Below are 27,266 nucleotides of genomic sequence, written 5' to 3'. Positions count from 1 at the left end.
CTTTCTTTTAAAATTAACCTAAGTTCAAATATGGCTACATAGACTTAGGTGTTTCTTTTGTGTACAGTCTCAGCAGTGCTGTTGGGCTGACAGGTTTCATTAGTAGTCATTTAATTTCTTCCCAAACAATCCTTCCTATTTTTTGATACCAATTAAAACTACCCAGGCTGTTTCCATTGGGTCTTGTTTTAACTTTATTTGCCCGCCTAAACTTCTATTGAATTTCCCATTGCGTGCTTGAACAAGCAACTTGTGTCAAGTAATTTTATCAATCCCAAATTCAGAAAAAATGATATCTAGGCTTCAGGTTTTAGGTTTTAGGCAGCAAGTTAATATTGAAGACATAAGTTATCTCAGTCAGTTCAGCATTCTCCTGTGCTCAAAAACTTTGTATCTGCAACACTTCCAGAGTCCTTACTGTGTTCTTGAAATTTGCATAAAAACAGGAAAACAAAATCCATCCAGGTTTTGAAAGATGCCCAGTGGGTTAATAATGTACAAGTAATCTGTAAATTTAGAAACCCAGAATTTAGTCCTATCTAAAATTACACGTCACCACACAGAAGGTATGTAATAAGACTTAAAACTTACAGCAGAAAGAGTTAACTCGGTGCTGCTCTAAGAGTCAGGGCCCAAGTCACTCAGTGATAACACCATAAGACAGAGGAGCAGAAATTAGGCCATTTGGCCGATCGAGTCTGCTCCGCCATTCAATCATGGCTGATAAGTTCCTCAACCCCATTCTCCCGCTTTCTCCCCGTAACCCTTGAGCCCCTTGATAATCAACAACCTATCTCAGTCTCAAATGTACTCAATGACCTGGCCTCCACAGCCTTCTGTGGCAGTGAATTCCATAGATTTACCACTTTCTGGCTGAAGAAGTTTTTCCTTATCTCTATTCTAAAAGGTCTTCTCTTTACTCTAAGGCTGTGCCCTCGGGCCCTAGTCTGTCCTACCAATGGAAGCATCTTCCCAACATCCACTCAGTCCAGGCCATTCAGTATTCTGTAAGTTTGAATTAGATCCCCCCTCATCCTTCTAAACTCCATGAATATAGTCCCAGAGTCCTCCAACATTCCTCATATGTTAAGCTTTTTATTCCTAGGACCATTCTCGTGAACCTCCTCTGAACCCGGTCCAGGGCCAGTACATCCTTCCTGAAATATGGGGCCCAAAACTGCACACAATACTCCAAACGTGGCCTGACTAGAGCCTTATAAAGCCTCAGTAGTACATCCCTGCTTTTATATTCAAGTCTTCTCAAAATAAATGTCAACATTGCATTTGCCTTCCTGACTACTGACTCAGCCTGCAAGTTTACCTTGAGAGAATCCTGGACTAGAACTCGCAAGTCTCTTTGCACTTCAGACTTCTGAATTTTCTCCCCATTTAGAAAATAGTCCATGATTTTATTCTTCTTACCAAAGTGCATGACCTCACACTTCCCCACGTTGTACTCCATCTGCCACTTCTTTGCCCACTCTCCCAACCTGTCCAAATCCTTCTGCAGCCTCGCCACCTCCTCAATACTACCTGTCCCTCCATCTATCTTTGTATTGTCTGCAAACTTAGCCAGAATGCCCACAGTTCCTTCATCTAGATCATTAATGTATAAAGTGAAAAGTTGTGGTCCCAGCACTGACCCTTGCGGAACACCACTTGTCACTAGATGCCATCCTGAGAAAGACCCTTTTATCCCGACTCTCTGCTTTCTGCCAGACAGCCAATCTTCTATCCATGCTAGCACCTTGCCCCTAACACCATGGGCCCTCATCTTATTCAGCAGCCTCCTGTGTGGCACCTTGTCAAAGGCCTTCTTGAAGTCCAGGTAGATAACATCCATTGGCTCTCCTCGGTCTACCCTGCTCGTTACTTCCTCAAAAAATTCTAGCAGATTTGTCAGGCATGATCTCCCCTTGATGAAACCATGCTGACTTTGCTCTATTTTACCAAACACTTCCAAATATTCAGAAATCTCATCCTTTACAGTGGACTCCAAAATCTTACCCACGACTGAGGTTAGTCTAATCGGCCTGTGATTTTCCGTCTTTTGCCTTACTTCCTTTTTAAATAGGGGTGTCACATTAGCGATATTCCAGTCTTTTGGGACCCTCCTTGACTCTAGCGATTCCTGAAAGATCACCACTAATGTTCCCACTATCTCTTCAGCTATCTCCTTTAGAACTCTGGGGTGTAGCCCGTCTGGTCCAGGTGATTTATCCACCTTCAGGCCAATCAATTTTACTAGCATCTTTTCCTTGGTGATGGCCACCATACTCAGCTCTGCCCCTCGATTCTGTTGAATTTTTGGGAGATTACTCATGTCTTCCACCATGAAGACTGACACAAAGTAATTATTCAGTTCCTCAGCCATTTCCTTGTTCCCCACTACTATCTCTCTACCGTCATTTTCCAGTGGTCCAATGGCCACTTTTGCCTCTCTTTTGCCCTTTATATATCTAAAGAAACTCTTACAGTCTTCGTTTATGTTATTGGCTAGCTTACCCTCATATTTAATCTTCTCCCTCCTTATTTCTTTTTTTGTTGCCCTCTGTTGATCTTTGTAAGCTTCCCAGTCCTCTGGTTTCCCACTGCCCTTCGCCTCATTATATGCTTCCTCTTTTGCTTTTATGCTATCCCTGACTTCCTTAGTCAGCCATGGTTGCCTCATCCTCCCTGGACCATGCTTCTTTTTCCGAGGGATGAATTTTGTCATAATTTGTCATAATGTCACGTCGTAATTTCATGTATTATGTTTAAAAAGCTGCCAACATCTTCTGATAATTTCGTAATAGTTTTTAAAATGCTTATTTTTATGAAACAAAATCTTGAAAAATGCTTTCTTTAAGACCACCTTCAAAAAAACAATACCAGTACATGAACGAAATTTTTCTCATTCCAAATTCTGAGTTTAAATTGGATGTCTTCCAAGAAAGTTTATCTATGTTTTGAGAACAAGCCAAGCTATTTTTCACAATATATCCTGTCTGCAGTATTTTGAAGAAAAGACACATTTTAAACTTTTTCAATGAAGTAAGATTTGAAAGACTTGAATTGTTCACACTTTCTGACTTCTCCTCATCTTAGCACTCATCTCAGTCGAATATAAGGGATGCTTTCATTGCAACTGTTATGAGAACTGTCTGTGAATGCAGTCCAATTTTCACAGAGGGTTTCTTTAACCCCACTGGAGAACATGGACTTATCCAAAATTGTGACTTCTTTTCTAACTGTGTCAGAGTGACTGTTGCTCACCTCTTCTGTCTCTGTCTGAGCTTTGCCCTGGTGGAGTTGCACTCCAGTTTCACCCCATTACATTGGAAAAGCAGAGAGAGAGGGATAAGTATTTTCAACACTTTTTCCCATACCAGCTGGAATTGCCCACACTCTGCCAAGAATGTTCAAGGCCACATGGCCTATATAAATGCCTGCTGTTTGCAGGTTTCTACTTGACACTGTTTTTCTTCCTGGCAATTCCATCTATATTCAACTCCAGGGCATGGATCTCTGTATTGAACCTTGTCAAGACTTGTGGTGAGCCTTTTGTGGAGTCTGGGCAGTGTCTTGTGGATAATGGTTATGGGGGAGTCAGCTGGTATTAATTGCTGAAGGCTGCCAATATCATCAGTATGAACTCCTGGTCTCCCGCAGCCATTGTATTGGAGAGATGACACCATCTCTCCCTGGGAGGCTAGTTGGAGCCATAAAGGATTCTGATTTATTGACCTGAGAATTTGGGTTGCTGCTGCAGTCACCTGTTGGGTTTCCCTCCCCAGTCTCATGGCCTCCATTGCTACCTCTATCCTCTCTCAATGCTGTTCATTTGAGTCAGGGCCTACTTGTACACGAGGTGGAGGGTGCAGGCGCAGAACTTGTTCTCTTAGTCAGGCCACACCCAATCAAATTTGCCTTGTCACTCAAAGGACTTAGTGAGTCAGCCTATTGCAGTAGAAACGGCAAATTTGGATACCTCTTCTTCATACAGTGTTCTTATCTTGCCCAGACCTCTGGTAGGGCAAGTGATCTCTCAGCAGGTGCAACGTTAGCATTTCATTTTCAGAAAGTAACGAGGCATGGGATTCAGGGAAATTTGGCTGTCTGGATACAAAATTGGCTGTCCAATAGAAGACAGAGGGTGGTAGTAGATGGAAAGTATTCAGCCTGGAGCTCGGTGACCAGTGGTGTTCCGCAGGGATCTGTTCTGGGACCTCTGCTCTTTGTGATCTTTATAAATGACTTGGATGAGGAAGTGGAAGAGTGGGTTAGTAAGTTTGCCGATGACACGAAGGTTGGTGGAGTTGTGGACAGCGTGGAGGGCTGTTGTAGGTTGCAACGGGACATTGAAAGAATGCAGAGCTGGGCAAAGAAGTGGCAGATGGAATTCAACCCAGAAAAGTGTGAAGTGATTCATTCTGGAAGCTCGAATTTGAATGCAGAATACAGGGTTAATGGCAGGATTCTCGACAGTATGGAGGAACAGAGGGATCTTGGGGTCCACATCCATAGATCCCTCAAAGTTGCGACCCAAGTTGATAGGGTTGTAAAGAAGGCGTATGGTGTGTTGGCTTTCATTGACAGCGGAATTGAGTTTAAAAGTCGTGAGGTTATGCTGCATGTCCATAAAACTCTGGTTAGACCACACTTGGAATATTGTGTTCAGTTCTGGTCACCTCATTACAGGAAAGATGTGGAAGCTTTAGAGAGGGTGCTGAGCAGATTTACCAGGATGCTGCCTGGACTGGAGGGCAGGTCTTATGAGGAAAGGTTGAGGGAGCTAGGGCTTTTTTCATTGGAGCAAAGAAGGATGACAGGTGACTTGATAGAGGTTTACAATATGATGAGAGGCATAGATAGAGTAGATAGTCAGAGACTTTTTCCCAGGGTGGAAACTATTACGAGGGGGCATAATTTTAAGGTGATTGGAGGAAGGTATAGGGGAAATGTCAGAGGTAGGTTCTTCACACAGAGAGTGGTGGGTGTGTGGAATGCGCTGCCGGCAGTGGTCGTGGAGTCAGATACTTTAGAGACTTTTAAGCGACTCTTGGATAGGCACATGGAGGATAGTAAAATGTAGGGTATGCAGGGTAGATTGATCTTAGTAGGATAACAGGTCGGCACAACATTGTGGGCCGAAGGGCCTGTACTGTGCTGTACTGTTCTATGTTCTATATTCTATGTTCACAGCCTTATTACAGCCTGTCCCAGGTTGTGTTAGAATAATGGATCAACTCATCCTACATCACTGTTTTACTGTTGTATACACCCAATATGCTATGGGCTGATGACTGGAGTCATTTCAGAAAGAGGCCCTTAAAACTTGGGGTGTCAGGGTTCACCACTGTCTGTGAGTCCTCTCCCTCCTCTGACCACATCTTTCAATAACAGCCAAGAAACCTCTGTGAAAACCCAAAGGGACTTTCAGTAGGTGACTGATACAAGCTAATACTGAATGGAAATCATTGTCTGCTTCCCCAAGTGCCCTCCTTATGTCCTCCTCTAATTCCCTAAGCTGTAATATCTCAGCTCAGTTCTCTTTTTTAAACCTAGGGAGCAGGCAGCTAGGTGAATCTGTTTAAAATCATCAGCCTCTAATTTCAGGTGGGAGATTCTAAACATTTCCCAGTTTGGCATGGGAAGGATATCAGATCTTACATCTATTGTAATACCCAGTTCTTCCCTCAAAGTCCTCACTTCAGCTGGTGACAAGAGTCAAGGTATGGTTGTGAACTCTCCTTTAACCACAGTAGAGGTTCCCTCCTCATCTACCTCTTGCTCAAATTTCACCTTGACACTTGTGACAACACTCAGTCACTCACGCCTGCTGTTCAAGAGAGGCAGGGCGGAAGAATGCTGGTTGTCCAAGCTTCTACCAAGGTCATTCATCCTTTTAGCAGAGAAAGCAGCAATTTGTGCATTCTTTTGGCAAAGTGCTGAGTGGAGTTTTTAATTTTGTCTATGCAAGAGGGGTGATCTGCTTCAGGGAGAACACATTTTTTTGTCCAATTACCCCTTGCATCCTGCATTTCCCCTTTCAATCTCAAATTCTCTGTTTGTAACTCAGTGTTTTGTTCTTATATTTTCTCTATCTGTTTATTTTTGTAGCGTGCCTCATTACACACTTCTATCTCCTGTCTTAGTTCTGCATATAAGCTGTCACTTTCCTTTTGTAAGTTTGTAGCTTGTTCCCAAGACTCCTTCTGTATTCTATTCAGTTGCAAGGTACAGACATAGGTGTTGTAGGCCAGTTTATTCTGGAATTCTTTTATCTTAATCTTACCCTTCTGAATCTCCCTAAAAAGTATCAAGAATAGGATCATTATGTCTTTGTATCATTCCGAATACGTCTTTTGCCCCGGCTGCTCCAGTTTTCACAATCAAACTTAGTAGCACCGGCTGTTTAGCACACACGAAAGCCACTGGTTTACTTAAGAATTACTCAACATACATTTACCTACAATCTAACTTCCAAGCTTCTCAAAATTAAAGCTAATTAAACCATGACTTATGAGAAGTCTCCCACTCTGACACCAATTTTTGATTTTAGGGGGTTTGTGATCACAGTTACCTAATATAGGCAGTCAGCGATTTATAGCAATTTTCTGATGGTTTATTGAAAAGCATCAGTTTAGACGTGATGTAATAGTTAATTAGGCAAAGAAAGGAAATACACAGATAAGAATGCTTTACCAATCCTGGAGATGTATGTGGAATGGAGGAATAGAGGCATCACACTCCCACGTCCCAGTGGTCCTGTATCCTTTTGTGGTAGTTTCTGATATACTTTGGTGGTCTTGGTACTAATAGTCTTTGTTCTTCCCTTGGGCTGATGTAGGAGAAATCTTGGTCTGACCCCAAGAGATGGTGTGGCTCATCACCCTGGATCTTCTTAACCCTTCCTCCCCTCCTGCCTCAGTTAATATAACTTATTTTAGGAGCTGGCCATCGATGATATGTTAATTGCCTGTCTAACTCTTCTTGGTCAGTGGCCATGGGACAGCTACTAAATAGTCAAATGACCATTGTCCCCTTGCCCATCTCCATTGGTAGGTTAGTTTACCATTCTTTTGAATAATAAATGCATCTTATTTCAAAATAATGCATTGACAATGGTGAGTAGTTGTTTCTGTTTCAGGACTTTGATGATTCTTGTGACTTCTCCTTTGTTGTCATATAGAGATTTATTTACATTTGCAGTAATGCAACACAGTTAAATGAGGCCTCATGCTACCCAGGAAATATCAAATATGGAATTCTAAGTTAATACATGTTTCAGGGGACCCCAATTTTCAACAAAGATGTTTATTAAGTTGCCACAGTGATCAATTTGAAGGCAAACAAGGATTTTATTTATAATATACCAGGGTTTATCCATACATTGAATTATCATAAAATTAGGTGAGAAAAAAAAGTGTCCTTACAAATGTCAACTCAATTTTTGACTAAGTAATATGCATGTAATTTTAAACTGTTGCTTTTAGGAAGAAATTGATGATATCATTTATAATTTGGATAATATCTGTTTTGTTCTAAGTCTGTTTCACAAATCATTAAAAATGCATAAATAAACAAAGGGCACTGATTAAATAACATTTTGAAGTTCCTACAACCTTTCCTGAATAAAGTATATTTAACAGTTTGTTAAGATTGCTCAGTTTAATTCTACATTTTAGGCTCTAAAACAAAAAATTCTTTTTTTTTCAAATTTCAGTCTATAATTTTCATCCGAGACTACAATTCTCATGGACAAGAGATTTCTGGGTATATTGATTACTCTCATAGACTGAAGATAGAACAGTTTGAAGGGTACTTCAGTGGAAAAAAGAAACTATTACCACGGTCAACAGATCTAAGGTACACTCACAGATAATCCTGGTTTGATGATGCTTTTGGTGGCATTTTTACTTTAAGTTTCTGTTCATGATCATTTATAAATTATAATGTTCCTGCATAAATAATAACCTCCTATATCATTACTCATCTGTGGTTTCAGACACCAATCGTTTTGGTCAGTAATGCTGCAGGATTTCCTGACAGTAACTTAATGATAGTAATTGAAAACCAGCCATCAGGGAAAACCCTCAAAACTGATAACGTACTATAAAAAATGAAGTAGAGGATGTGCTTTTCTACACTTACCAACATACCACTTACTACTGCTTAATTAACTTACCTCGCAGCAACATTTATTTCTACCACTTGAATTTTACTCTATTTTCATAAAGTAGTTAATGCAATAATTGAAAAACATTTGTTGAAGTGATACCTAAATGCTGCAAATGTGCCACGATACACCTTGAAGAATAAACAAGATACATACGCTAACTTCTGGCCCCTTCGTCAAGAACTATAGCAGCAACCTGCATTAAAAACACCTTTAGTGAAGTAAACCAATACTCCACAGAATTAAACGAATATTTAACAGCAGACCACATAAGAAGATATTAAGACATGTCAAAGACGTAGGTCTTAAGGAGGAAAGTGAGTGTTATAAAGAGGCAGAGAGACTTATGGGGAAATTCCAGAGCTATGAATCTTGGCAATTGAATGTACAGCATGTCCCTGGTTGAGTGATTAAAATTGGGAATGCTCAAGAAGCCAAAACTTGGAGCAGTGCTGATATTTTGTAGTGTTCTAGGACTGACACAGGCTAAAGATATAGAAAGGAATTAAAACATGGTCAGGTTGAAAACTAGGATGATGAGAATTTAAAAGTTATTGGAGGTAGGGTGAGAGTTAATGTAGGTCAGTGAACACAGCAATGATGGTGTAAAGAGTTGCGAGAGGTAGGCTGTTGGCAGCAGAGTTTTGAATAAGCTCAAATTTGTGGAGGATGCAGCCAAGAATGCATTGTACATTTGGAATACTCTATCTAGAGGTGGCATAAAAATGGAAGACATTTTTCAGGAAATTAGCTGGGAGAAAGGAGGAGATTGGAAATGTCAGAAAGGCGGAAGTAAGTGTCCTTGGTGATAAAGACCATATAGGTTTGGAAATTCAGCTCATTGTCAAATGGATCTCCAAATTAAGAAATGTCTGGTTCATCTTCAGACAGTGGTCAGGAAAAGGAATAAAATTAGTTAATAGGGAACAGGGCATGTATGAGGCACTGAAGATAATGGCTTTTATCATCTGAATATTTAATTGGAGAAAGTTTCAGAGTATCAGACGAACAGCATGACAACTCAGAGACAGTGGAATGCTCAAGAAAGTAGCTTGTGAGATAGAGGGTGCTCTCAATGTGAAAGCTGCTGACAACAAATGACAATATGTATTCTTATTGATAAAGTTGGCTTGGTGACCTCAAAGATTTGTGAATGTTTACATATATAATATATTGCTTGAAATATTTTTAATTGTTCCGTTTATCTTATTTTTTGCCTATTGATGCTTTTATACTTACTAAAAGCATGTGAGCACTTAGTTCACAGTCATTTCACAAGTTGTAACTGATCAGCCACTGAATTACTAAAATACACATTTATCCTTTTAAGTAGAAAAGCTCATTATGTAATTTACATTATATGGCAATCAAGCACGTCCGTACCATGAGTGGATTAATGCAACAATTGGTGATACCCGCAACAACTAGTTCCCCACCCGAACCACAGCCTTTAATCAAACACATGGGGCAAAGAAATAAACGTATTCCATGAACAGCCTTTTCCGATTTCTGTATTCATGGCATTCGTTAAAAAATCAAGTGTAGATTCTGTTCTGTGATGAATTATTGCAACCAGCAACGTTTCTTGTAGTGGTGCTTTATAATAATAAAAAGTAATCTTTCATTATGGTTTCACTATAACTTGCTGATGGTAGAGTTAAAGAAACCTTCAAGAATATATCTACATTTCAGCGACATGTTCGTCATTTTCTTGAGACAAACTTGAAAACGGCAGCAACCTTACGTCATTTTCTATTGTATGCTACATTGTAAACTTGGCACCATGTTCTAATCTGAATTTTCTTTTCACCTTGCTGTCTGGAATTATTAAATGGCACAAGTTGGCTTTTCCATGAGGCAGATGCATCGATCACAATGAATATCCTTCCTACATAGATATTACTATATAAATACAGACCATTCAGACCAGTCAGTCCACATTGTCCATGTGAAGGACGAATATCAATGTTCTTAGTCCCATGGATCCACTCCTGTTCTCATATTCCTTTATACCCTTTTTGTTTACTGTGGTAATTTTCTTACCCTCCCATCCTGAAATAATTGGATCTGTGAAATATTCTGAGGCCGCACTGCTGTTGTGTCTTCTTTGGTGAATGTTAACTAGTCAAGTACCCATGACTGAAGCAACTGAGGTTACAGCTTACAGAGTTGATACTATATGATCCAAGTGACATAACTGTTAAGATTATTGATGAAGATTATTGACACTACAAGTCACCCTTCAACATAAAGAGTAAGTGAATTGAGAATATATACATCCTAGAGTCATAGAGGACTACGGCATGGAAACAGGCCCTTCAGCCCAACTTGTCCATGCTGGGCAGTTTTCACAATTAAACTAGTCCCATTTGCCTGTGTTTGATCCATAATCCTCCATAGCTATCCCAAGTGTGTAACTATCTAAATGTTTCTCAAATGATGAAATTGAATTTGCTTCGACCATTACCTCTGGCAGCCCATTCCAGACAGTCACCATCCTCCATGTGAAAAAATTGCCCCCCTAGACCCTTTTACATCTTTCTCCTCTCACCATGAACCTATGCTCTGTAGACTCCTCTACCCGGGGAAAAGCTGTTGGCCATCTACCTTATTTATGCCTCTCATGGTTTTATAGACCTCTATAAAGTCACCCCTCAGTCTCCTAGACTCCAAGGAAAAGAGTCCTAGCCTGTCCAACCTCTCCTTATAACTCAAACCTTCCAGTCCAGGTAGCATCCTAGTAAATCTTTTCTGCACTCATGTATAATTAACACTGTTCACTTTTGGGCCTGCTAACATCCTTAGAGCAAATAAAGGTCTTCAACTAATTTCAAGAGAGTAAATATATCAAGAGAAAACACATGTCCATTCAAAGAGAAGCCAGTCAGAAATCAACTGGTCCAGTAACAAACTGTTGTCATCCAGCTGGTCAGGGAGAAACCAATAGAAAATTTCATTTGGCTTCGTGGACTTATGGTAGAATCCAAAAACTCAATGTTGGTACAAGAGAATTTCTTTATACAGTCAACATAAAAAGGAAACCTGTGACTATACAGAAGTGGTGAAAATATTTTCCATCAACACTGAAGGACTTTAAAATGGCAGAAATGAGTGGAATATGTAAGCAAAGGAATGTACCAGTAATCAAGCTCGACTTCTACATGAGCCAGACCATTAATATAAATGTTTGATTCAATTACAGAAATGGCAGTTGGTTTCCCTTTTGGTACCGCTATCCAGAACAAAAGAGATTTTGACCAGGTTCTATTAATGAAGACAAAAATAAACAAAACTCATTTCCAGAAACAAATGGCAAAACTGGTTAGTGCAAATGATATGATGCAGAATTAGAACTATATCCATTTTTAATCCCAATGCAAAAACATTTAGATATTACAAAAGACAGCAAAAAATGCTGCCATGGTGATGCTTTAAAAAGGGCAGAAGCAAAACAATTTATTGACCACTGGTCTGAAAAGCAAAAAGTAGAGTTTCATGAATTCTCCTAAACCACTGGGGTTCTTTTTTTTAAATTCATTCATGGATGTGGGCTTTCCTGGAATAGGCCAACATTTTTTACCCATCTCTAATTGCCAAGTGGACAGTTAAGAGTCAACCACATTGCTGTGGGTTTAGAATCACATGTAGGCCAGACCAGGTAAGAATGGCAGTTTCCTTCCTCAAAGGACATTAATGAACTAGATGGGTTTTTTCTGACAGTCAGCAACATTTTTATGCTCATCATGATGAACTGAGTTGTTAAAAGCCATAGACAGATGAAAGACCTTTCAAGCAAGTCTTGTTTCAGATCGAAATCGAACCAATTCCAAGTCTTTGGAAAGCAGTCTTAGTTTGGTTTCTCAGGGTTTCCAAAGTAGTCAAAATGAGATATATAAACTTCATCAGCTTCTCAATTACTGCTGACAAGAGAGGGATTGAGGGGCTGAGAGACTGTTGTAGCTTTACTGTAAGTTTTAGGTGTTTTCCTCCTTCTGGCTTCCTAGATTTTTGAAACAGAAATGAGAACCAGAAAGGGTTGATAGATAACCATCAGCACTGTGGCCCCATATTATCATGCAAAGTTGAGTTTTACAGCAATTAAGGGCAATAAACTCTTACCTCCTGAAAAGCTTTGCTTGGTTGCTTTTCCAAAGTCACTTGATTTTCTGCAATCAGTGGGTAGATTGCAGTCAACATTAAACTGTTGATCTCATTCCTTAAAAGAAAGTAGTTCTCTTCTTTGGTAAAGAACAGTTTAATACAGAGAGTGTCCAAACAGCTCAATGGACTGAATTCTTTGCTGATTTTGGATAAATTTGAGATGCTCAAGTTTTTGGAGGACTATTCACCATGAGATCTAGTATATTTTCTTGCCATAGTTTACCAAACTCACCACATTATCTGTGCTGCCCCTCGAGTATCCTTCATGTCCAATTTCCATCCCGTTTACCACTTTCCCACAGCATCATGCCATTCAGCAGATATACACCAAAAGATCAGCACTTCTTGCATCAACACAAGCTGTAATAAAAACTGTTATATGCATAGATGAATACTCTGAAAAGTCATTTTGAAACTGTCCTGCCTATTCAAGGATAGCTTCGGTACGTGGTGGAGAAAGAGAGTTGGTACCTTGATTCTCTGACAGGGACCCAGGGGTGCTGATGGACAAGGTGGTGTAAAGGAGAAGAGTCCTCTTCCTGGAAGACTGGCAAACATGGTCTAAAGTCACCATCCAGATCAGTGGCATCTTCAAGGTGTGGATGAACAGCCAGCAATGCCCCAATGACCTCCTCTGATCTGCCAGGATAAGTGCCACACTCTTCTCTCTGCTACTTCACACTCACTCTAACTCTGCCAATGCACCCACCTAGGCTCATGCTCCATGATTCTCACTATTGCCTCCAGTATCTTTTCTTACTCACTCTTGTTCCTCCCAACATTGTCTCCATGTCCAGCATCCGTAGTAGTTTTCACTTGACACTGCATACGTGTCTTGACCTCCACCCTGCCTGCCCTCCTCCAACTTTGGATGTTCTAGCTAAGGAGGATCAACTTGTCTCTGGGAAGAAGACCCTTCGTAGTCTTACCTGACCAGACACAAGTGTCAATGGCATCACCTCACCAAACGTCTAAGGCCAATGGGCTCCCCTGTTGAGCAAGCTCCTTGCACACCAGCTACAGAACAAAGAACTACATTAAGACACAGTGAGAGAGGAAAAAGAATACTTATTGAGGGCACTTTAGTGACACTGGTGACAATGGCTTGTACAAGACTGTCAGCTTATGTATAAATTTTTTGTTTCAACTGTACATGTGCCTATTAGTCCCGTGGTGTGAGTACAAAACATACTGTTACACAATCCAGCACTATTTCATGGCCACAGATGAGGCTGCATGGTTGGAGATCTCCGGTTGAGAACCTACTGCATCATCTGGAAGCAGGGGAACAAGGCGTACACATGGTATTGAGTCATGCAAACATTTTTGCCCTTCTTCATCCAACATCCCTACTGTTCAGCTAAAGGTCTGGCAGTGACTGTGCCAGCCTCGGAGCAGCACACAGAGAGGGTCAGACTTTAGGATGGCCAGGGAGTAGGCAGCCTATATCTTGAAAGGGTTAATATAGAAACCTGAAGCCAGAGTAGGCCATTTAGCCCTTTGCACCTGCTCTGCCATTCAATATGTTTATGGCTGATCCACTGTCGACACTCACTGTATCTCTTGGTGCCTTTATTATTTTCAAAAATTATCAATTTATTTCTCAAATATATATATAGGTTAATATTGGCAGCTGCATTAAGCCACACCCAAACTGATGATTATGTATAGGATTGGGTGGAGATAAGGCAGAATAATGTAAGACCTTGTGGAGTGAAGACCAATATCCACAGGTCTCTGATGTAACTTGCTCCTAATTGCTTTAATAGAATAAACTACATTTTGCTTAAGACTTGAGTTTCTTCTCACTAGTAGTTGATCTTCTACCACTGGAAGCCGTAAGACTCAATTAAGGGAAGAAGATGGTAACAGCATCTTTTAGCCACAAATACCGTAGTATTTTCCTTCAAATCCATTGAAACGGTTTGACTGCAATACATTGTCAATTCTGAAAAGGAATAAAACTGAAGAAATAATTGAAAATAAATTGGTTTCCAGTCAACAGGAAATGGGATCAAAATCATGTATTCAGAAGCTAAAAGAGATAAACACTTTGGTATGTAAACAAGCAGCGAGTAGTTCTGGAATTTGAGATGTTGCAATATTTCACAAGGTGGAGGCTAGATTTTGTCCTTTTTTTTTAATGGAAATGTTGGCACATTATCAGTTTTTATTAAGTCGGGCCAGTGCCTGCATATATGGAAAGAGACTCATATTTTAATAATGTTGTGCATGCTTTATCTTCAAAATAATATTAACGCCGATGTGAACTTAAAGAAAACATTGGTGATTGTCAGTAGCTTCTGCATTCTAGTATTAGGATCACTCATCACACTGATATTTTATGAACAGATGTCTCATAGCAAAGATCTGTAAGATGGAACCACACAAGTTAATTCTATTTTTTCAATTAGTTTTCAAAATTCGGTATCAAATGTCCTGAAATTCATCAAGGGAGGAATTTTATTCTAAGTGCTGCCAGCAGCTCCCTTGACAGTCAAGTAATTGAAGTGTACCCTCTTTTTCTCATGGCAACATTTAAATGAAAAGAAAATTTTTCACAAAAAAATGTCAGTTACAGACCCCTTCTCTCAAAGTTGACTGAGTTGCCAATACTATCAAGACAGACATTTCCTTCATGTTATATTACTAGAAATATTGTATATCGGATTGAAAGCAGTTCTTCTCTCCCTCCTCCCTCCGTCAATTTATCCACAAGGAGAACTTGATGCATGATTGTCTAGGTCATTTGAGGTACATTTCCACAAGGGAAAAGATGGGAAAGCCAAGTCCAGAGCTCACTGCAAGTCAAGTTTATGCAGTTGAAACAGGAAAAGGTTGCACATGGCAGATGTCAGGTTAGTAAGAACAGAAACAAAAATTGATGAAGAAACTCAGCAGGTCTGGCAGCGTATGTGGAGAGAAAGTAGAGTTAACACTTTGGGTCCAAATGACTCTTCTTCAGAACCATGGGTAGACTCTATTTTAATCACCACAGATGCTGCCAAACCTGCTGAGTTTCTCCAGCAATTTCTGTTTTTATTTCAGATTTCCAGCATCCATGGTTCTTTGCTTGACATCAGATTAGTAATGCATGTGAGGTTAGCTGGATTGGCCATTCTAAATTGTCCGTACTGTCCAGGAATGTGTAGGCAAGGTGGATTAACCAAAGTAAATGTGGGCCTATGAGGATAGGGTAGGTGTCCGTGTCCAGGTGGGATACTGCACTGAGTGTCAGTTCAGAATTGATGGACCAAATGGCCTCTTTCACACTATAGGGATTTTGTGATCCCAACTAGGCTAAATAAAGAATGTCTGCATGGAAAGTGAATAGGAAAATAAAGGAGGCAAAGAGATAGTCTGAACAGAGATTGACATCAACACAAAACTGAATCCGAAATTCTGCTCAAGATATAGAAATAGCAAAAATGTTGGAGCAGGGATGGAACCTACTAGGAACCAAAAAGACAGGCTGGACAGGTTGGGGCAGAGGACATGGCTGAGTTATTGAGCTAGGACTTTGCATCTATCTTTAACAAGGAAGAAGATACTGAAATTATAATGAAAGATGAAGTTTTTAGGTCGCTAGAGGACTGAAAATTGATAAAGGAAGCTACTATAAAAGCTAACTATACATAAAGATGGATAAAACACCAGGAGTGGATTGGATGCATCTGTCAAGCTGAATGAAGTATGGTGAAAATTACAAAGGAACTTGCTATAGTCTTCCATTCCTCCATAGATACAGGGAGTTTTGCTGGCGTACTGAAGAATTAAATTTGAAAAAGTATGTAGATAAATCAGCAACTACACACAAGTCACTTTAACCTCAGTGATGAGAAAGATTTTAAAAACATTACCCAGGACAAAAATAATCGTCATTTGGATAAGTGTGAACTGATTAAGGAATTAAACCAGTATATATTTGTTAAAGATGATCATATTTAAGTAAATTGATTGTGTTTTTGATATAAGACAGAGAGTTGATGAGGGTAATGTGGTTGCTATGCTGAACATGGAATTCCAAAAAGTATTTGACAAAGTACCACATACAGGCTTGCTGGCAAACTTGAAATCTGTGAAATAAAATTGACAGTGCCGACATAGACACAAATTTGGCACGAAATGGAATAATGGTGAGAAGTTGTTTTTTTTTTGGACTGGAGGAGGGTTGTAATCCCCAGAGTTTGGTACCATAACACTGTTTTCTTTGATGTATATCAAATAATTGAACTTGTGTGCTCAAAGCACAATTTCAAAATTTGTATATAATAAAAAACTTAGTAGTATTGTCAACTGAGAGGTGGATAGCGATGGACTTTGGAAAAGCATAGGGTGTTGAAATTCACAGACATTTAAGGAGTTTTACTTTAAACAAATGAGTCTATAATGATATATTCTGTTATACTGAAAAGGGAGGCCCAAACAAAATAAAGTATACAATTCTAAAGAGGCAGAGGAACAGAGAATTCTAGGGTATATGTACACACATCATTGACAATGGCTGAGTAGGTTGAAAAGGTGGGTAAAAAGGAAACAGGATCCTTGGTTTAATGACTTGCGGCATTGCATGCAAAAGCAAGGAAGTTATGATGAACCCTGAGGAAACACTGGTTCAGTCTCAACTGGAGCATTGTGTCCAGTTCCCAGCTGGTAATGTCCATGCAACAGCTGCTTTGGCAGGGAGAATGTATGGGAGATGAAATCTGTGTCTCCCCCCACTTTATCTTCTGCATATAAACCAACATTTCCTAGCTACCTTCAGTTCTGAGGAAGGGTTACTCCACCAGAACATTAACTCTGATTTCTCTCCACAGCTGCTGCCAGACCTGCTGAGCTTTTCCAGCAATTTCTGTTTTCATTTCCAAGCTTATCCAACCTTTCTTTATAGCTGAAATGCTCCAGCTCAGTCAACATCCTATGAATCTGCTCAGTGCCCCTCCAGTGCAATCATATCAGTCTTATAATGTGGTAAGCAGAACAGTACACAGGACTCCAGCTGTGGCCCAGAGAAAGTTCTGTACAGCTCCAACTTCCACGCTCTTATAATCTATGTCTCAACTGATAAAGGCAAGCATTGCATTTGCCTTCTTAACTACTCTAATGTCTAGCCACCTTCAAGAATCTGTGGACAAGCACCCCATCCAGTGTCCTGCTGTGCATTGAGTACTGTCTTGTCTTGTTACTTCTTCCAAAGTGCGTCACCTCACATTTATCAGGGTTAAATTCCATCTGCCACTGATCTGTCTATCTGATTAATTCATCTGTATCTTGCCATAACCTAAGACCTTTGTCCACATTGTTAACTATCCAGTCAATCTTTGTGTCATCTACAAGCTTACTTTTCATCCTCCACATACTCTCATTGATATCATTGATGAATATCAAAAACACAAAGGGACCCAGCACTGATCCCTGTGGAATGCCACTGGACACCAGTCATGCAAACAGCCTTGTACCACCACCCTCTGTCTTCTGCAACCAAGCCAATTTTGGATCCAACTTTCCAAGTTACCCTGGATCCCAAGAGCTTTGTACTTTCTTTGTCAGTTTCCCATGTGGCACTTTGTCAAGGACCTTGTTGAAATAATGCAGCTCCAACAACACTCAAGAAACTTGACACCATCCAGGATATAGCAGCCCACTTGTTTGGCAACACACCCTCAGACGTCCACTTCCTCCACCACTGCTCAGTAACAGCAGTGCATACCATCTAAAAGACGCACTGCAGAAATTCACCAAGGCTTTTTAGATAGCACCTTCCAAGCTCACAACCTATTCCATCTAGGAAGACATGAGGAGCAGATACATTGGAACATCACCACTTGCAAGTTTCTCTCTAAGCCAGTCAGCATTCTGACTTGGAAATATGTCACTGTTCCTTCAGAGTCATTGGGCAGAGTCAAAATCCTGGAACTCCCTCCCTAACAGCATTGTGACACTACCTGCAGCACGGGGACTGCAGCAGTTCAAGAATGCAGCACACCACTGCTTTCTCAAGGGTAAATAGAGACAGGAATAGATGTTGGCCCAGCCAGCAATGCTCAAGTCCCATGAAGGAGTAAAAAGAAGTTTTTATGTAAATAGTTTGGCAAATTATATGGAATACACAAATATCTGCATGGATTATATCTTAAATGTTATCATTAGTCAAGTTATTGGAAATAAAACACACAATGTTGCATTAAAAAGAAAAATATCTTCAAATATTGAAAATCCTTTTAAAAAGTGGGTGATACCTTGGAAGGCTAACAAGTGTTGGAAGAAATTAAATCTGGGAAATCTTCTTTACATAATTCATTGCTATTAAGATCGCATTCACTGAAAAATAGTATTAACCTCAAGTTAAGTTTAACTGTAACATTTAATCATATCCCATAAATCTCAGCTTCAACTTGATTCTAATTCCTAATTCAGTATTTAATTCATAAACGTAAATCTACATAAATATTGTCTTAGCCCTTGCTTTTATTCAGAACTGAAAATGAATCCTTCACCAAATATCATATTGTATAAATTGAAAAGTGATATTCTTCTACTGAATCCAATCATGTGATATGTACAAGTTTTTCTACACTGTACACTTGAAGTTAACATCATAGGGCATATATTTGTGATTAAGATGCGCGTGATACGTAGCTTGGTAGGTTTTTCTCATTCATTCTCTTTGTTGTAGTTACATTGCCATTATTCTTTCCACACATTAACATTTTGAGAAGAAGAAAGCAGCTTACTGAGTGCTCAAGGATCATCTTTTGAAACTATATTCTCAGCTCTCTAAAAAATATCTCCCATCAACTTCAGTGGAAATAGGCAAGACTGATGCTAACTATTTTTTACATTGATTTTTGTGTTGACATTATTAAAACTTATTCTGTCTTTAGGTTTAATTTCTTGAATACTTATTTCTCTTTCTTGTTTTCTTTTTGGTCACAATTTGGTCACAGTGAAGGCATTTGTGGTTGACATTATTTTGAATCTTAGGGCTGTGGAGAAATAGAGTTTATCTTTTTAATAAGAGAGGCTATTTATAAAAAAAATATAATATTTACTCATAGAGCCTAAACTTCCTTGCAGTCTGAAAAATACTTGGCTGACACTTAAATGTTCCATGGCATTTGAGGAAGTATTGGGAGTGTACATTGCAATTGCAGCAAACTGCTTCAACAAACAAAATACACTGTAGGATGAGCAGCTCGACTAAGTCACTGCCAAGAAGCTATGCTTTAGCATAAGTTAATGTTCAATCATGAAAGTTAGGCATAGCTCTAACATCAGCATGTGTTTTATTTTAGGTAAATATTGACATAGGATCATAGAATCCCTGTGTGGAAGCAGGCCATTTGGCACATCCAGTCAGCACTGACCCTCAGAGGAGCATCCCACCTAGATCCTACTCTATCCCTGTAACCCTGTATTTCCCATGGCTAATCCACCAAGCCCACACATCCCTGGCCACTATGAGCAATTTAGCATGACCAATCCATCTAACCTGCACATCTTTGGACCGGGAGGAAACTGGAGCACCCAACGGAAACTCATGTAGACACGGGGAGAATGTGGAAATTCCACACAGACAGTTACCCAAGGCTGCAGGTAGCTTTTAGAATTAGAGATTATTTCTATCAAAGGAGTTGCTTTCCTCACTTAGTCAATTTTTTTTTGGTTTGATTACAACTAATTTTAGCTCGTACAAATCTAGTATTTACCTCATAATTTTATTATTATGAGTATTTTTTCCGTATCTCTTGTAAGGGTTTGTAAGGTGGCTTGTAAGGTGTCACATCAGTCCAACAAACTGGCGTCCAAATGGTTACTATATTACAATCCTAGCCAATGTTAATACTGGGCACTATAGAGTCCAAAATGAAGCCTAGCTTGATAGATCAATCTGTTTAAATTTTTGCATTTGATTAACATACTGATTAATCATTTAGGCACACAAGGCTATCGATTTTCTTCAACAACAGGACATAATTTTATTAAGCAAAAGAAGAAAAGAACAAATAAAAACAAAGAACTGCAGATGTTACAAATCCAAAAAAATTAGAAATTGCTGGAGAAATTCTGCAGATCTGTCAGCATCTGTGGACAGAGAGCAGAGTAGGCAGTTTGAGTCCAGTGACCCTTCTTCAGAAAAGAAGAGAAAAATGAACTTTCTAGGAAGATCATAACACAAACCTCCAATAAAAATGTTTTAGAGATAGTAGGAACTGCAGATGCTGGAGAATCTGAGACAACAAGGTGCAGAGCTGGTTTTAACCTATTTCCCAACACTATCTGTTACAGAAATTTAATCCCAGAGAACTCCTCTCTCAGCTTTTTACATCTTTAATTAACTGATGCTTTAAACCCTTTCCCTTGTGCTGCTGAGATTATTTTCTTTACAATGTGTTTCTGAGTATGATGGTATGAAACTTTCACAATTCAGATGGCCTAATTTTTCTCAATTCTAAACTTGAAGACTTCTAATACAAGCTCTCCCAGCTTGGAAACACCACAGACTAGAAACTATTCAGAGATAGTAGGAACTGCCGATGCTGTAGAATCTGAGATAACAAGGTGTAGAGCTGAATGAACACAGCAGACCAAGCAGCATCAGAGGAGCAGGAAAGCTGCCATTTCAGGTCTGGACCCTTCTTCAGAAAACCCTTTTCTGAAGAAGGGTCCAGACCCAAAACATCAGCTTTCCTGCTCCGCTGATGCTGCTTGGCCTGCTGTGTTCATCCAGCTCTACACCTTGTTATCTTAGACTAGAAACTAGTCCTGCTGAAGTGATTAGCTCCCTAAACTTAACTGAAAATCTTCTGAACTGAACTCCCAGATTTTTCTGAACTGAGATCTTGAATATTCCGTTCTGAAGTCAAAAATAAACCGTGTTTACATTAATGCCTTAACACGTTTACTATATCTGTCATAAACCCTGCAGTATGAAAATTTATCAATGAACACTATAAACGACTGCAAGGCCTTCTTTGAAATATTGTATTTAGGCCACTGTCCAAAAGACTTCCTGACCATTTAAAAAGAAATCTTCACAAGACTAGGCCTATCTGCCTATTATTTAATTCTAAATTCCAGAAATGATAATATATAGGATACATTTTTTAATCAAAACTAGGATGCCAGGGCATTGTCCTGAAAAGTATCAATGGCACCATGGAGCATGAACCTGTTGTCCACACTCAGGAAGACAAATGTTGTCTTCTTCCCCTTGCCATCTGCCCTGCCCTTGCGATTGGTTACCTTTCAGCCAGCCCAGACTTCTGCCGCCCTCTTTTACTAAAATAGTACACTCTGAAACAAGTATTCTAGACCCAGAACTGATTAAGTCATATGTCCAGGACATGTACAGTGTCTTCTAATGAAATTCTGCATCATTCCATCTGCCATGCTGTTTACGCAAGAATAGCATCGCATAGAGGCACTAAGGCAGGCAAAGGTAGACAGAAGACAGGCACTAACTTAATGCACAAGGCTCACGAATTTGGTGGACAATATGTCATTATTTAATTCATTAAATTGATTTGGAATATGTATTTTATGTTTTTTTATTATGCGAACAGAAGTACAATGTGATGACAAGTTGCAGAGAAAAGGTAATATATGTTGGAGTAACAATCAATGGGGAATTGTGATTGAGGTAAGTGTTCACTGATAGGTCAAGTACAAAGTGCTGTGTAGGTTATGGCTTTCTGTTTCAGTTCCTCCTCCTTTTTTCATTATTCTTCTACTTACTTTCTTCTACTCGTTCTGCTAACTTATCTTTCCTTCCAGGGTCTCTTCATTCCCTGAACTCGGTTCCAAAAACAAGGCTTAAAGGTGCATGGGAGGAACTGACTTATGCAGAAGCCATTTTGCATTAGAAAACACTTCAATATTTGTCACACTATTCATTGTAGATTTTGAATCTTGGAATAAAATATGGAAAACATCAAAATGTATAGTAGTAGCTACAGCCAGAAGTAAATAATCAGGAACTAGCCTACAAGTATTTCACAATTTCTTCACAAAGTCGCAGTTCTATTTCTATTGCAGCATGTTCACTAGTGTAGAGTGAGGAGAGAGTATCAGCTGAATTATGGAATTCAATGATAGTAACTCTGACTTCAAATCAGCATGACATCAAGATCTGCTACCTCTGCATGGATCTTGTGGGTGACATTAACCACTTTACCAATATAGTGTTTGACATACTTCATGTCAGAAGTATATTTACGCACCACAAACACCATGTTTAGAACTCTAATGGCACTCACGGCGTAATGTTATAAGAGGCTTTTTCAGGTTGGCGACCTGTGACCAGTGGAGTTGGGCTCAGTCCTGAGACAGCAACTGTTTGCAAAATACGTTTGTGACTTGGAGGAAGGAAGTGAATGTACTGTAACCATATCTGAAGTTGAAACATGTGAATGTACTGTAGCCACACATGAAGTTGAAAAATAGGTACCGTATCTATTATTCAGTGAAGTTTTCCAATAGTTAAGTTATTCTAAGTTCCTCTTTGTTTGTATTTTAAACACTATAGTGTTTAAATAAATTGTGTTTTGCTTAATGTCGAGTAGTTTGACTAGTTGTATCACATCTGGAACACGCACTACACATCTACCTCTAAAATAAGAAAATGTTTGGGCCTGGGCTACCTTCTTAAAATATTTTGAAGGGGTCTGGTCTGGTCCATAACATACAAAAATATGTGGAACGGCAATTTGAAAGAGGAATATAAACAGCTTACAGAGAGATATTAATACATTACGTAAATGGGCAAAACGTTGGCAAATGGAGTATAATGTGGGAAAATGTCAACTAAATGTGAACAAAAGAACACAATATAATTTAACTGGAAAGAAACCCACAGAAAGCTGCAACACAAAGGAATTTGGGAGTACTGTAAACGAAACACAGAAAGCTAGCATACAGCTGCAGCAGGTAATCAGGAAGGCTAATCAATCGTTGGTCCTTATTTCAAGGGGATTGGAGTATAAGAGCAGGGAGGTCTTACCACAACTGTACAAGGTGTTGCTGAGACCACATCTGGTGTCTGTGAGCAATTACGGTCCACTAATTTACAACTGGATCTTTGCCTACTTAATTAACCTATCTATATTCTTTTGAAGCATCCTTCCAACTCTTCACAAATTACTTCCTTACCTATTTTTGTTTCATAACATATTTAGCAACAATACCATTAATTAGTTCATCCAAAACATTTATATAAATCATAAAAAGTTGAGGCTCCATCATTAATCCCTCTGGCACACCAGCCATTACATCTTACCAATAAGATAAAGACTCATTTATCCCTACTCTGTTTCCTGTTAGCTTGTCAAACTTCTATCCATGCCAGTATCTTATCCCCTAAACATGAGCTTATATTTTCTGCAATAATCTTTGATATGGCATCTTATTAAGTGTTTTCTGGAAATTATTGTAGCTCCTTTCTATCTACTGGACTAGGAGTACAAGTGATGTTGCAAGACAACTTCACATTCTACATCAATCCTTTCTTCACAAACCTTCCTATCTTTGAATTCTCTACTGTCAGTGAAATCACCTGAACTCAAACCCTAGTTCACAGGAGTTGAACTGCAGAGTTAAAAATAGCTTAGTTAACAGGAATTTCTGAAGCATGATTTACCTTATGAAAAATATGTGACATGCCAGTTGGGATCCCAGTACAATTCCTTTCAAACTCTTCCGTGCTGCTTCTAACATTAGAGTCAAATTACATTAAATCATTAACTCTATCTGCACCATATTGTTTTAACACAAAAAACTATATTTTTCTCTGAGACCAATGTAAATTTCTGAAGGATAGATTTACTATTTTGGTTGGTCAAAGCGTTCTGTTTGGAATTTGACAACTGATTAAAGGAACTGTTTTCTTCAATTTGACTTAGTAATTGAGATTCTACTTTTGGAGTGATAGGACTTAGGACAGTTTTTTTGACTGTCTTCCCTGCTTCCTTGCTGGTATTAGACTGCTGAATGGACCTCTCTAATTTCAAATAACGTTAATCTTGCTTTGCACACCTCCTGTGCAGCCGTAACCTTGTATACCTTGCTGTGTCTAAGCACCTTATAATCTGTATGTCCTTGTTTGCTATGATCTGCCTGTACTGCTTGCAAAACAAAACTTTTCACTATACTTAGATACATGTGACAACAATAAATCAAACAAATCAAAAACTTTGAATTGGTTTTTACATACATTTACTTCTGATTATGCGCTGTTTTCTGTAATACTACTCTTTCAATTTTTCATCTGTGGTAAATTAATCACCTATGATAAAAGGCCAATTATAATCACAGTAAATACTTCATCAAGTTGGATATTAGGTGCTTAACACTTGAAAGTGGCTAAGTTATAATACTGCTGGCAAGATGATACACTTTTATTTTTGATCAAACAGCTTAAGGCCAGAATTACTAAATGGGAAATGGATCTGATGGTACAGGAGGGCAGGAAGTACTGGGGCGATTTCATTACCCTATGCACCAAGGAGCGAGGTCCGGAAGGAAACTAACAGCAGCTTAACAGTTACTTGGCAAATATAAGAACCAGACATGAGCTGTGTAAATAGCCAAGCAATGTTAAAGAAAATCACTGAAAAGAAGGTATTCAGTAACTAAACCTAAACAGCAACTAATTGGGAAAAATTACTCATAAAGAAGCTAACAACAGGCAAAATGATATCTAAATGTTGCTGCAGGCACCAGAGGTTTTTATTTAAAAGAATGTTTATCTATATAAAAGAGATTAAATTAAATATCAATCTTGCTTAAATATGTATTCTGTTTCCTGCATTTAACAGCAGCCTCTGAATAAGACATTACCATTGTTAAGCAAGAGATCTATTCTAGACTTCAGTGCATGCTTTTATTTATAAATGGACTTTATAAATTTTATTTTGAAACATTTAGAATGTAATAAAACAAACCATACCATATTCAGAACAGCATATGTATTCATGCATTACTCCATGAAATACCACTACTGAAAGTATGATGTTTAATATGTTGCATCATTTTAATACCATGTCATTGCCATATGAGCACCTGTCTGACATATAGGGCACAATCTTCCGGGCCTGCCTCAAGCAGAGAGTAAGACAGGAGGGGCAGAATTATTTGCACAGCAGGCCAAAATCCAAGCTCCCCAGAGTCAGTTACAGTGTTAGAATTAATTTAGAACAGAATTTCAGGCTAGTCAACTTCTAGACTCCATTTTCTCCCCCTTGGTCCAGGAACTCCCTACCTATGTCCGTGACACCACCCACGCCCTCCACCTCCTTCAGAACTTCCAATTCCCCGGTCCCCAACACCTCATCTTTACCATGGACGTCCAGTCCCTCTACACCTGCATTACCCATGCAGATGGCCTTAAGGCTCTCTGCTTCTTCCTGTCCCGCAGGCCCGACCAGTCCCCCTCCACTGATACCCTCATCCGCTTAGCCAAACTCGTCCTCACACTCAACAACTTCTCTTTCAATTCCTCCCACTTCCTACAGACAAAGGGGGTGGCCATGGGTACCTGCATGGGCCCAAGCTATGCCTGCCTCTTTGTAGGTTACGTGGAACAATCCCTCTTCCGTACCTACACCGGCCCTAAACCCCACCTCTTCCTCCGTTACATTGATGACTGTATCGGCGCCGCCTCGTGCTCCCACGAGGAGCTCGAACAGTTCATCCACTTCACTAACACCTTCCACCCCAACCTTAAGTTTACCTGGACCATCTCTAACACCTCTCTCCCCTTCCTGGACCTCTCTGTCTCCATATCGGGCAACCACCTAGAAACTGATATTCATTTCAAGCCCACCGACTCCCACAGCTACCTAGAATACTCCTCCTCCCACCCACCTTCCTGCAAAAATGCTATCCCCTATTCCCAATTCCTTTGCCTCCGCCGCATCTGCTCCCAGGATGAGGCATTCCATTCCCGTACATCTCAGTTGTCCTCGTTTTTCAAGGACCGTAACTTCCCCCCCTCGGTGGTCGAGAACGCCCTCAACCGTGTCTCCCACATCTCCCGCACCTCATCCCTCACACCCCGTCCACGCCATAAGAACCAAAAAAGAATCCCCCTCGTCCTCACGTACCACCCCACCAACCTCCGGATCCAACGCATCATCCTCCGACACTTCCGCCATCTGCAATCCGACCCCACCACCAAAGACATCTTTCCCTCCCCACCTTTATCTGCTTTCCGGAGGGACCACTCTCTCCGTGACTCCCTTGTCTGTTCCACACTCCCCTCCAGCTCCACCACACCCGGCACTTTTCCCTGCAACCGCAGGAAGTGCTACACCTGCCCCCATACCTCCTCCCTCACCCCCATCCCAGGCCCCAAGAAGACTTTCCACATCAAGCAGATGTTCACCTGCACATCTGCCAATGTGGTATACTGCATCCGCTGTACCCGGTGTGGCTACCTCTACATCGGGGAAACCAAGCGGAGGCTTGGGGACCGCTTTGCAGAATACCTACGCTCGGTTCGCAATAAACAACTGCACCTCCCAGTCGCGAACCATTTCAACTCCCCCTCCCATTCCTCAGACGACATGTCCATCCTGGGCCTCCTGCAGTGCCACAACGATGCCACCCGAAGGTTGCAGGAACAGCAACTCATATTCCGCTTGGGAACCCTGCAGCCCAATGGTATCAATGTGGATTTCACAAGTTTCAAAATCTCCCCTCCCCCTACCGCATCCCAAAACCAGTCCAGCTCGTCCCTGCCTCCCTAACCTGTTCTTCCTCCCACCTATCCCCTCCTCCCACCTGAAGCTGCACCTCCATCTCCTACCGACCAACCTCATCCTGCCCCCTTGACCTGTCCGTCCTCCCTGGACTGACCTATCCCCTCCCTAACTCCCCACCTACACTCACCTTTACTGGCTCCATCCCCGCCTCTTCGACCTGTTTGTTTCCTCTCCACCTATCC

The 27,266-nt window shown here is 40.1% G+C and overlaps 1 protein-coding gene across 2 annotated transcripts in view; it reads left to right on the top strand.

Moving 5' to 3' along the window:
* Positions 1 to 27,266, top strand: part of cfap299 (cilia and flagella associated protein 299) — a 508,258-nt gene that overhangs the window by 413,527 nt on the left and 67,465 nt on the right. For both annotated transcript variants that reach the window (XM_048601923.1, XM_048601928.1), the window contains exon 4: positions 7,709 to 7,851. In XM_048601923.1, coding sequence (XP_048457880.1) covers positions 7,709 to 7,851 — 143 coding nt within the window. The remainder of the gene's footprint in view (positions 1 to 7,708; positions 7,852 to 27,266) is intronic.

Source organism: Rhincodon typus, chromosome 1, assembly GCF_021869965.1.
Source record: "Rhincodon typus isolate 14 chromosome 1, sRhiTyp1.1, whole genome shotgun sequence".
Classification (NCBI taxonomy): domain Eukaryota; kingdom Metazoa; phylum Chordata; class Chondrichthyes; order Orectolobiformes; family Rhincodontidae; genus Rhincodon; species Rhincodon typus.
The sequence above is the reverse complement of the archived record's forward strand: the minus strand, read 5'-3'. Positions and strand labels throughout refer to the sequence as shown.